The sequence below is a fragment of the Prunus dulcis genome, chromosome 7 (genome assembly GCF_902201215.1).
Source record: "Prunus dulcis chromosome 7, ALMONDv2, whole genome shotgun sequence".
Taxonomy (NCBI): domain Eukaryota; kingdom Viridiplantae; phylum Streptophyta; class Magnoliopsida; order Rosales; family Rosaceae; genus Prunus; species Prunus dulcis.
The window spans coordinates 12,393,683-12,406,346 of record NC_047656.1 but is presented as its reverse complement, the minus strand read 5'-3'; the positions used below and the strand labels follow the sequence as shown (position 1 = coordinate 12,406,346).

The 12,664-nt window shown below is 39.6% G+C and overlaps 1 protein-coding gene, 2 long non-coding RNA genes and 1 pseudogene across 3 annotated transcripts; all 4 read left to right on the top strand.

Moving 5' to 3' along the window:
- Positions 1-2,909: 2,909 nt before the first annotated feature.
- On the top strand, positions 2,910-3,591 carry LOC117633770. The gene is made up of 3 exons (XR_004586701.1): positions 2,910-3,204; positions 3,280-3,429; positions 3,519-3,591. It is a non-coding gene; the product is annotated as an uncharacterized LOC117633770 (long non-coding RNA).
- A 619-nt stretch (positions 3,592-4,210) lies between these two features.
- On the top strand, positions 4,211-5,723 carry LOC117635394. Its single transcript, XM_034369722.1, has 5 exons — positions 4,211-4,722; positions 4,894-4,978; positions 5,089-5,184; positions 5,272-5,389; positions 5,551-5,723. Exons 1-5 carry the CDS (start codon positions 4,487-4,489, stop codon positions 5,721-5,723), a joined length of 708 nt encoding a protein of 235 aa, XP_034225613.1. The 5' UTR covers positions 4,211-4,486.
- Positions 5,724-5,815: 92 nt separating this feature from the next.
- LOC117633771 lies at positions 5,816-6,870 on the top strand. The gene is made up of 2 exons (XR_004586702.1): positions 5,816-5,942; positions 6,414-6,870. It is a non-coding gene; the product is annotated as an uncharacterized LOC117633771 (long non-coding RNA).
- Positions 6,871-11,471: 4,601 nt separating this feature from the next.
- Positions 11,472-12,664, top strand: part of LOC117635393 — a 2,204-nt pseudogene continuing 1,011 nt past the window's right edge.

Here is a 12,664-nt window from a genome sequence, read left to right as displayed (position 1 = left end):
AAACGGAGAAGAAATCTGAACTGGAAGTTCAAACTGCACCGTCGGCTTCCATGGCGATTTCCGGCCGATTCCGGCCACGGCAGCAGCGGCGCCAGCTCGGGGAATGTTCGCCGTCGTGTGCTGGTTCGTTTGGCACCGGTCTTGGAGATCAGCTCCAAGCGAGGTGGCCGGTGCGACGTCGGGAAGGGGAGAAGGTCGCTGCGAAACCGAGACGGGAGGAGAGAGAAAAGGCTGACGGGGGAGAGGAGAGAGAGAGCTATAAAATCTGACTTTTTGACCAAATTACCATTTTGCCCTTCGCGGTTTTTAGACCATAACTTCTTCGTTACGGCTCCGATTCGGGTCTACTCCGTGTCTACGAACTCCTTTCGCCGCGCTCTACGCAATGGCGTAAGCGAAATTCCCAAATTCTTTTTCAATTAAAAAGTTAAATTTTCCCCTATTAAAATATGCGAGGGCAATTTGGTCTTTTCGCTAAAAGATATTTTCTTTACTTTTTAGATATTTTCTTTCTTTTTTGATATTTTGTTTTGGGTTGTCTCTTCGTTTCTCTGAAGTTGTTTTAGGGTTTATGCATTTCTCTGAAATTGGCTGAGGGGTTTGTTTGAAATTGGTTGAAGGTTTAGGGGTTTCGCTGAAATTAGTTTAGGGGTTTGTTCGAAATTGGTTGAAGGTTTAGGGGTTTCTCTGAAATTGGTTTAGGGGTTTCATCGAAATTGTTTTAGGGGTTTGTGTGAAATGATCTGAGTATGATGATTCCTTGTTTCAAACAGTGAATGGGTTTGTTCTTTGTGGACTGATGCTTGCACTGCTGTTGTTTTGCTGTTGCTATTGATGTCGTATTGTTGTTTTTTTTTGCTAGTGTATTGCTAATGTAGTGATGTTGTGTTGGCATTTTAGTGCAGTTGTATTTTTAGTTTTAGTATGGTTTTATTATGGTTTTTGTAGCAGTTATTGAATGGTATTTGGTGGCTTAGTATGAGTCTTTATGAGCATTGCATTTAACCTTCTTAGAAGTCTAATTGGTATCTATTTTGTTTGTTGAAGATGATATCTAAAGTGTAAGACAATTAACCTGTGTATGGTGATTTCTTCTCTGTGGATCATTACCAAAAAATTCTCGCTGATTATATTTTACGTAGAAAATGTGGCCATGAAAAGAATTTGTGGCTAAAACTCCATGATGGAAGCAACCATTTTGAAATATCTTAAGCAAACTGTTGGTGGCTTGCTAAATTCCTTAATTTTTTTCTCTTTATCTTCCAACGAGGTAGCGACCCTTCACATTACACTCAATTGTGCAAAGGATTTGCATGGTTGTCTGATGGAATCGAAGAATAATTTACATAGAAAGAATTTCCTTTGTTATCGTTCGTAGTTTTTCATATATGAAAGAAACTTCTAGATTGATAAAATATCTCAAGACAGAGTTTGACAAAATCAAGTATTGTATAAATATTTGAACTTGTAAACTCCCAACCATATCATACTTTTTGTTTGAGAATAATGCTTGTTAATTCGACATATTTTTGTATAACTTTGTTTACTAAGTTTAGGGCTTGCATATTGGATATGGATGAGTTTTGTTTAGAACCATATGTGGTGTAATATGAGTTGTTTAAAAGTTTGCTGTTTTGTGCTTGATCATTGTGTGCTTAAAAGAAAGCGGGAAATGAGTGAAGATGGGAACCTACCACCAGCAGCTGTGGTTTAGAGAAATGGGGACATTGATTTTGCTATAAGCTAACTGTTTAAGCTTTTGCTTTTGTTGTTTGTGTATGGATACTTAGAGAAGTCTGTTTCTGAGGAGAACTTATAATTTTGTAATTGTACATGTCTTACAAACATTTTATACCGTTTTGATGGTTTATTTATGAATTTATCTTTTATTTTTTGTTAAGAAAAAACTGAAGGGATGGTGCCAATTTCTTTCATTTTCTTACATTTGAAAGGAGGGCCATAGTAGAGTCAGTATTGTGGTTGCCACTAATTCATAGGATGTTCCATTACATTATACCTTGAAGTGAATAAATTGTTTCCCGATATCTTGTTGTTTTTTTAAACTCTTTCTAGTCAGATAGATTTATATTGTTACTCCTGAATTGTTGTCAATTAGGCTTGTGCTACCGCACATTCCCATTCTAGCTGAAGCTGTCTCATGATTAGATGGTGTGATTATATGGTGTGTTGAGATGTGTGTTTAGATATTATATTATGCAGGAGTGGTAGAGTACTGGGTGTGTTGAAACTTGGCTTTGAGCCATTAAATGAGGAGGTCAGTTGTAAATAGCTGGGGTTTTGTTTATGATATGTATTTTTTCAATTTGTTTCACTTCATATCCTATAATAGGCTGTTCATAAGTGGTGATTGTTTATTGCTTGTTATTGTGTAGATTGCAACCGACTGAAATTCTGTTTATAATATTGGCATGCAGGGAAATATGGTTGGTGAAATGAAGTTGATGATTGCGGAGGAACAAAAATTCCAAGGGAAAGCATTGTCGTTATCCCATACGAAGACGGCAATCACTACGATCAAGGAGAAATTCACTGAACAACAGCTGCAAATGTTTGAACAGAGTTGTTTTGGTCATCTCCTAGGGATTGAGGACCTCAAGTGGACTTCTCCGATTGTCCACGGGTTGCGGCTCAGGAAAGCTGATCCCAAGACAGTTTCCCAACTGAACGGGATCAAATTCATTGTTGGCAAGAAGGTCATCCAATTCACGGCGCAACAATTTTGCATCGTGACCGGGCTAAGGTTTGGAAACCTTCCCTTTATTCCGATTCCCACGAATGAGAACTGCTCATTGAAACGGAAGTACTTTGCCAACGATAAAACTGTGAACTTGTTGGAATTAGAAAAGGCCTTCCTCGAATGCGATGATGTGGACGATGTATTCAAGCTTGGATTCTTATACTTTGCTGTCTTTGTGCTGTTGGGCAGCGAAAAACATGTCCACATTGACATGCGATATTTGAAGTTGGCGGAAGACCTTGAAGACTTTGGGAAGTATCCATGGGGTGCTGTGTCTTATGCGAAGACAAATGCGTCACTGCTGAGGGCACTTTGTGCAGATTACCAGCGAGTGAAAGTGCCCACAAAAACTGCCAAAACAAAAAAAATCTGGAAAGAAACCAACAACAACGGCAACCGGTAGACCAAGAGAGTACCACCTCAAAGGTTTTCCGTATGCACTTCAGGTGAGCAAATGTCCATTGATGTTGAAGTTAAATTGCATTTGTTTACAATGACTGACCTTTTATTCCTGAAACCAGATTTGGGCGTATGAGGTGTTTCCAGCGTTGGCTGCACTACATTTGGTGGTGCACGAAGAAAATGCGCACATCCCTCGTTTACTACATTGGAGGAGCAATAGTTCGCCGCGTTTTTATGAGCTAATGAGCCAAGTATTCGAGAACCGTGAGGTTAGTTCAGTTTTTAATGATAATGTTCGGGATATGAAAATATAATATAATTACTTTACTGATATGTATATTGTATGTGTAAATTGCAGGTTGATGTGCAGCTTCTCCGGCCATCTGTGATGGACAAGCAGCAGCCGTATTGGACTTGGGGTGACAGTGCTAACGACAGTGAAGAACTTGTTGACTTGTTGGGCGATGACGCTGAACAACAAACCGGCACTTCTGCCTCTGTAGAAGAAAAAGAGAAGGACATTGGCGATACTGCAAACCTTCCGTCGTCTTCTAAGGCAAGCATTACAGTTTTTCGAAGATATACGTCATATTACAATAGGAAAATAACTGCTGTATAGTTGCAATATTTTGTGGCCTGCATAGTAACACATGCATTATAACTTAGTGCAGGGTAACAGTCGCGTCCAGAGAGTTACGCACTTTGAAGCGTGACTTTCAAAGGACAAAGGATGAATTGGCCAAAGTTTCCCTATCAAATCGAGCACTTTGCGACAGAGTGCATCAGTTGGAAGACAAGGTACGGAAGGAGTCAATGAAAGCTGAAAAAGAGTTCGAAAAAAATACAAAGTGTGTGGAGGATTTCCGCAACACCCTGGCTTCAATGGAGCATTATTTTAAGTTGGAGATAGAGCAGCTGAAAAAACAAAATGGTGGGGGGAATGAAGCTGCGGAAGGACATGAGGACCTCGGTAGTCCTCATATGAATGAAGGAGGCAACAATGACTTGTCGCCATTACATGCCTATGTAAGTCCGCCGACGAACCGGCAGTAATGGAAACACAAGTCCCCGGTGATGGAGCCGAACCTTCCGCAGCCATGGTAGTTGAAGAGGCAAAAATGGCCGCTTCAGTTCCTCACTCAGAAGTGCATGAAGTAGCTGACCCGGCAGAATCCGATGAGCTGCCTACCCCGGAAGATGTTGCTGGGTGTGACGAAATCTGCCAAAGAGTCATGAAGCTGTTAGAAGATTGGAAAATCACTAAGAGTATGCCATCGGGAGGTTTGATGAATCCTCCAAGTCTACCCACAGTTACTATGGCTGGTGATGAAGAAGGTAGTTCAAGTGTTGAAAAAAAAAGAAGTGGAAGGTAAAGGGTGCAGACAGAAGCGCCCGGCGCAGACATTGTTGAGCCCATTTACAGATCCTTTGAGGAAGAAGAGGACGATGACTGTGTCGGCTGCGACTGCAACCCCGCCATGTTTTGATCCATCCAAATCCTTGCCCATTGAAGATGTGAAGGCAGTACTACAGTTTTGCAGTGCCTGGAAAAGCGATATCAGGTTACGATTCTTGACCTTTCAATTCCAATATTCATCCTATTCTACTATGTAGTCATACACTAATGAGAGAATGCAGAGTTTGCTTTAATATACATGTGTATTTTTTTCATCAACAAAGTCATATTTATGACATGACTACACAAGTAACCGTTGCAAGTTTGCCTTTTGTAGTGCGGAGGTGCAGCTGGAATCATTTTCAGTGGGCGCTGATTTTTTCTACAGACTTGTCGATGAAACCGAATGGATGAGCTCAAGGGTAACGATACACAAAGCTGTACTTTATTACGATAATTCAATTGTTTTCTCACCTTTTTTAAGTGTTGAGTTGTATGAAATTGTGCTAATATTATATGTGTCAACTTTCAGCACCTGGACATGGCAACCTTTCTTATCCGCAAAAGGCAACTATCTCATCCGTTGGTTTTTGGAACGGACTGGACAACGGCAGATTGTTGCTTGCAGGTAAACATGTAACCATTGTGCAGCAATTTGTGCTTCATTTGCTGTCGGTTGTGATTTTCTAATATGCCTTCATTTAAATTTGTGCAGCAATTTCTAGAGCCGTTCAAACCGACGGGCAGGAAACGTGGATCGAAGAAGGCTGCTGGTTCAAACACCGTTGACCTTCCAGCCAGCAAGGTGAAGAATTTACATCACTTTGTGCGTGGTACGTGGCAACACGGCTATGCCCAAGCTTGGACAAAAGTCCGGAAGGTGTATTTTCCATATAATCTGAAAGGGTCTCATTGGGTTGCAATCGAACTTGATTTCGTAAGACATACTGCAACCGTGTATGACTCCTATATTGATTATACGAAACGTTCAAAGCTGGTTACGCTTCTGCCCCTATTAGCGATACGCTGGCACGAGTGCTGTTCGATATGCACTTTTATGATGAGTCTGAGGTTGAAGAGGTGAAGCAAAAGGGCCTGACGATGTCGATGTATACGCCATTCTCAGTGTGCATCATTGCAGATGTGCCACAACAACGAGATGGGTAACGTTTGTGAATTTTGTGCTGTTTATCCAAATTTTACATAACTGCAGTTTTAATTTCCCAACTAATTGGCCTCACAGTGCGTCTTGCGGAATCTTGACCGTCAAATTCATCGAGCATCTCAGTGCTTTAAAGTCGGTAGATAAAGTTGACCCTTTGAAGATCAAATATTACCGACTCAAGCTTGCAATTGAGGCTTTACGGGGGGAGGCATATTTATGAGGTACATTTCTTCATGTCCGTTAATTCACCTCACGCTATAAGTTTCTTTTCGGCTGTCTATGCCAACACAAATACAAAAACTGATTTGGTGTGATAACTGATGTGAAAGAGAAAAAGATAGGTGGATATCTTTTTGGCTTACTATTGTTGCTCTCTTTTATTTCCTTCGCTATCTCAATATTCACATTTGTTGGGTGATTTATATTTGCTGATAGCTCTGAAATAGGACTTTTAATGTAGTATTGTTCTCAAATGTATCCATTATATGTCCCTTTATTGATATGGCATAAGTGTCAATCTTCTGGTTTATATTGTCGATTTGCTTCAGTAGTAGTTCTAGTTTAGAGCTTCTCCCAATATATTTCGACAGCACTCATGTGAGGGGAAGTGCTGTTGTCGTGGTTATTACAAAATTTCCCAATAAATTTATTTTGTTGGTAAGGCTGTTGATTTTGAGGAATTATGATGTCAGATATGGGATGCCTACAACGTGAAGGGCCAGAGTTTTAAAACGGCCATAGAAGCTGCTTGCCTACTTCTCAGAATCGATGACATTGTGAGTGGGATGAAGAAGAAGCAGCCTCCTGGTGCCAAAGCTCCTTCCAAGCCTCAAGTTGAGACAGAAGGCGATGCAGATAATGAGCAAATAATTCCGGAGTGCTTATCGAGAGCACGTGGTTATCTCAGTTTGAATGAAGTTTTGCTGTAAAGAAGAAAAAAAGGAGCATTATAAGTTTGATGAGGATATTTTTTAGGTTTGTAATGTCACCTTAACTTGGTAGTGTGTGTTTTGTCCCTCTTCTTTCTTTCTCATTCGACGAGGGGTGGGAAAGAAGAGAAGTCTTCTTATTGGAGAATGCTAATGTTAGTTTCACATGTCATCTGTGTATCGAACACAATTTCTTTGTTCAACTTCGTGGATTGGCACAGTGGAGCTTATTTCTACCATTCTTCTGAATGATTGTTAACAGTCCAAACTTAGTTATTGACACAAATATGTACTTTTCTAAAAGTAAGAAAACAAAAAGTTTTTCATGGCCAAGCATCAATTTTAATAAGCCAGTGTGGCACCTAAAACACACAACGTCCGGCACTGTACACAAACTTGTGGAGGAAAGGATTCATATTGAGCATCTATTTTATCCACTTAGGGAGAGTAAGAATTGATCTTGTCACTCCCATATTCAGCCAATATGCCACGTATTGATTCAAAGCAGAGCTTAAAAATGAAACGAAAGCAGATAAAAAACCCTAGACACGGCGAGCTGATGCAACTGAAATTGGCAAATAGCAAAGATGACATGAAGTTTGGGACTTCACAAGCGAGGTTGAACGAGGATGAAGCTGTGAGGGTTGCATACAAGCATGGGACGCCTCTTGAAGGAGGCAAAATTGGTGATTCTGAGCCTGTGGATTTATTTTCCAGTCCTCATCATATTCCAAAGTAGGGCAATATGCCTACAATACGAAGGCAATACGAAGGCAATACGAAGGCAATACGAAGGCAATATGACCACAATAAATATGCAATACGAAGGCAATAGTAGGGCAATATGGACACAATAAATATACAATACGAAGGCAATATTACAGCAATATAAGTACAATATAAAGGCAATATCAGGGCAATATACATACAATACATACACATTACAGTATTAAGGGAATACAAACACAATACAAATGCAATATTAAGTCAATGTACATACAATACATACACATTACATACAACATTTCACACATGCGAAAGAAATCGCCTCCCAAACTGAACAATACTATCTATCCCGCGAAGGGAAAATGAAGGCAACAAAAGATCCATGTACTCGGGTGAGATGAACTGAAGCAGCATTCACCGTTACTACAGGTCCATCAAAAGATCCATGTCTTTGTCCTTTCTTATCGCTGCATGCACGAGGCTATGATGAGCCATTCCATCAGAACCCATATTCAGTACCTGCCAGACACCAGCTACATCAATTTCACTCCAATTGTGGTCTGGTGAGATGACCGAAGCATAATCTCGGAACATTTGAAGCCGTTGTTGAAACATTCAACCATTTCATGGTTATATTCTTCAGATTGTGTGAATGTTTCGAGGGCATTTTTCTTTGTGTCTTCCAATTTCAACTTCAAGGACTCTAACTCTTTGCTCCGACTTTTTGCTTTAAGAGCTTGCTTCACCTCTCCAGCGTATGCTTTGTTCAACTTGTTGGCCAAGTTTCCCATAACTTGGCCATGAATATCGCACTTACTCTCCCACCAATCCGTTGCCTTTGACATATATTGGAGGTGGTGCTTGACGGCAGAGATTTTGTCAAGCGGATCATGAGTCTCAGCCTCACTTCCAGATGAAGTGGGATCATGATTGGGAGTCCGAGGTGGAGATGGGAATGGCACATGCCAGGGCTGGTCCCCTGGGTAACTGACTTGCTCGTTAGGAGGGCGTACATCGGACATGTTGAAGTAGTACTGGGGACAATTCACAGCTGTTGCCTGCAACAAAACAAATAGAGGTACATTCAGTCTCCAGTTGTAAATGACTATATGGTTAGGTTGAGTGGAGAATATTGCCTTTCAGTAAGACTAATTACCTTTCCCGTTAAGAAGGTGCCTCTGTTGCAGTTCTATATAGGAAGGTTGAGTTATATGTACGAACTTATATGAGGTAAATTGGGTTTTGTGTTGGTGCATTAAATTGATGGGATTCAAAACTACACCATTAACTCCTTGGCTGTAAGTTACAGCAGGACAACATGACATTAAGAACAATAAAATTGGCTTCCAAACGACAAAAAAGGAAACCTTAATGGGAAATAGGAAATTGTGGATTGGAACAAAAAATAGGACTATGTAAGTAAGCATTTATTGCGATTTTCAGAACACAAAATTGGAAAATAGGAAAATAGCAAAACCCGAAAATTGGAAATTTGGAAAAGTGACAACTTAAAACTTGGATATGGGAAATAAGGAAACTTGGAAAATTGGAAATTGAAGAAAAGAAAATTTGGAAAAATGGAAATACGAAAAAATGGAAAGTTGGAAAGTTGGAAAATTGGAAAATTGGAAAATTGGAAAATTGGAAAATTGGAAAATTGGAAAATTGGAAAATTGGAAAAAGGAAATAAGGAAAAATTGGAAACAGGAAAGTAGGCAATAGGATCAAATGATAGTTGGAAAATTGGAAAATTGGAAAAAAGAAAAAAGGACACGTGGAAAATAGGAAATTTGGGAATTGTAAATTGGCAAAGAAAGCAACTTGGAAAATTGGAAATTTCGAAATTGGCCAAAAGGAAACTTGGAAAATAGGAAAATAGGAAAATAGGAAATAGGAAATAGGAAATAAAGGAAACTCTGAAAACATGAAAATTTGAAAATTCGAAAATTCGAAAATTCAGAAAAAAGGACACTTGGAAAGTAGGCAAATAAGCAAATTGGGAAATTGAAAATTGAAAATTGAAAATTGGAAAATTGGAAAATTGGAAAATAGGAAATAAGGCAACTTGGAAAATAGCAAAAGTGGAAATTGAACAAAAGGACAGTTACCGCAATGAAAAATTTGAAATAGAAAAAAATAAGGAAACTTACAAAATAGTCGAATTGGAAAAAAAAAACATTGGATAATTGGACACAAACTTAAAATTTGAAAATTGGAAATAGGAAACAGGGACACATGGAAAATCAGAAAACTGGAAACGAATTGAAATTGTGGAAATGGGAAATAAGACAATTACCATATTGGACAATTTTAAATACTGTCTGAATTAGGCAAAGTAGGCAACTTTTTATAAGTACATAATGGGGGGAAAATGGGAACATTGAAAAATTGGAAAACTGGAAATAGAACAAAAGGAAACTTGGGAAATTGCACAATACGAAAATAGGGAATAGGAAAAAGTAATGAAAAATTGGAAAATTGGAAAATTGGATGACACATGGAAAATAGGAAAATATGAAAAATGGCAAAATGGAAACGAATTGAGATTGGTGAAATGAGAAATAAGACAATAACCATTATTGGTCAATTTGAATGAGTTGGTGAATTTGGCAAATAGGCAACTCCCTTATTTCAATGACATAATGGGAAAATGACCAAGTTGGGAATGTCCAACTTTTCCATATATTACAAAAAGGCATAAAGTCAACCTGGGTAATAACTCCCGCCCATACTATCCCGCCCAATACTATCCCGCCTAACACTCCCTCCAATCCCTCCCGCCAATTACTCCCCCTAATCCCTCCCGCCAATAACTCTCTCACTTACTGGTTTGGTCATTAAAATTTGAAGGTATATTAATCAACCCAGCTGTTTGAAATGAAAACTTCCATCACATTAACTGCTGCTTACAGCCACTACCTTCCCCACAGATTTAACTCACATCGCATTTAGTCCCCTGTTGTTCCAATTCAGTTGTACAGCAGCCAACAATAAATATCAAAGACCATGGCCCATAACCTGACACCAAACCCAACGATTTCAATTACTGAAGGAGGGGAGACTGAAACAGAAGCCAAGTCACCGAATTCACTCCCTACAGACTTGGTCCATGGCATACAGCAATGTCAACGCAATACCATGTTTTGGAAAAATCTTCATGCAGACATAGTTTCAAAAAATTGTGGAGGGCCAAGCTAGATGGGGTGTCATAAAAAACCGCACAATTCGCTGTCGTTATCATGCGCGCATGCATCTCCTACATATAAAGAGAATGAAAGAAAAAATTGAACTTGCACCTGCCACTGCAATTATGGTATTCAAGGAATCAGAAGCAATGGCCAAGTTGAAGCAAGAACAAGTGGAAAGGGGATTCGAACTATTTAGTAAATTTGCAATAATTGTGGATCCGGCAGGAAACTGGGCCAAGATCACTGTGGCCGGGGTCATGAATTTCATGGTTCGCGGTCACCGCACTTGAAGAGTATGCAACTTCGAATTTGTCAACAGCAGGGAAATGGAACTATGAGGTCGCGGATTTTTGTATTATGTAACGATAGGGTGGCCTGTGGTTGTATTATGTAAGTTTGGAAATAGGAATGTATGGAATGATGAAGCCTCATTTTGAAGGGAAATGGAACTATGAGGTGGCGTACTTTTGTATTATGTAACGATGGGGTGGCCTGTTGTTGTATTATGTAAGGTTGGAAATAGGATTTTATGGAATGATGAAGCCTCATTTTCTATTTCTGCGTATACAGTTTATCGGTCTCCAGTTCTGTGGCGATATAGCGGCAATATATATGCAATAAACATGCGGATAGTGGCAATATTATGTCAATATCAGTACAATAGAGTAGTGATAGAGTTACAATATGATCCTATTAGAGGACGTACTGCATCAGAATATGGTTTAAATTATATGGTCCAAAAATATACTAATAAATAAACAAAAAAGTAATTACAACCTGGAAAAAGGATGAATTAAACATTCCTTAAAAGACAGATGGCCTACAGTACAGACCTTCAAAATGAACTATATATATATATAATGCATGCCTTGTAGCACCATCACATCCCCCCCTAAATGACACAAACATGACACCCCAAAACCTCATGCTCCTTCCTCTTTCAACCCCTAAATTATCCATTGGATGCCCAATACTAGATCCCTGCTTGGGGGGTGGGATAGCCTGCAACTCCATAACAGAATTAGTAGGGGAGAGTGGTTCTGGGAAGACGCAGCTTTGTCTCCAACTTACGGTACGAGCTCAGCTCCCACCCTCACATGGGGGACTAGGGGGCTCCTCCATCTACATATTCACAGAATTCAGCTTCCCATTTCGTCGATTGCAACAACTAGGCAACCTTTATCATGCATCATACCCCAACTTATTAAGGTTGGAGCCATTGGAAGACATATATGTTCATGGTGTTCATGGTGTTCATGATGCTCAAGAACTCATCCATGTCCTTGGAGACATAGAAGCATTTATTGCCATTGATCACACCCGCCTACCTGTGAAACTCATTGTCATTGATTCCATTGCTGCATTGTTCCGATAACAGTATCAGACAACACCGGCAGATTTGAAACGGCGGTCTGAAATGTTCTTCAACATATCTGGGACATTGAAGGGTTTAGCAAATAAGTATGGGTTGGCGTTGGTTGTCACCAACCAAGTGGTGGATTTTATTGGGCCACATCATGGAGTGAATGGGGTGAGGTTGGGAAACTTGGAGTCCCTGGACACATCAGGCAGACGGCTGAGTCCAGCTTTGGGACTGGCTTGGGCACATTGCATAAATTCAAGAGTGTTCTTGGCAAGACATGAGCAATCTATTGAGGTTGACATTCGTAATGCTCCTTCAACAAGTATATGTAGTCAAACACATAGGACATTTCACCTTGTATTTGCCCCACATCTGGCCTATGCATCGGCCGAATTTGTGATAAAAAAAGAAGGTATAGTCGGAGTATCACAGTAACTGTGTAATATAAGAATTCTAAGAACTTTAATGTTTTGGATCCATTTGGAATTACATTCCAGTCCCTTTAATTTCGCACTCAAATTATAATTGCAATCAGGAAGCAATACCAGTACAATAAAAGGTCAATATAATGGCAATCTGTGAGCAATACAGAATGCTGTAGCAATGCAACCCAAATAATGCAAATTTAAAAGAATTCCCATTCAACATAACACGAAACCCACCACAAATAAAAGTTGAGTTCACCTACCAAAGCAACACAAATCTTATTGTCTAAGATACATTGCGCAATGGAATAT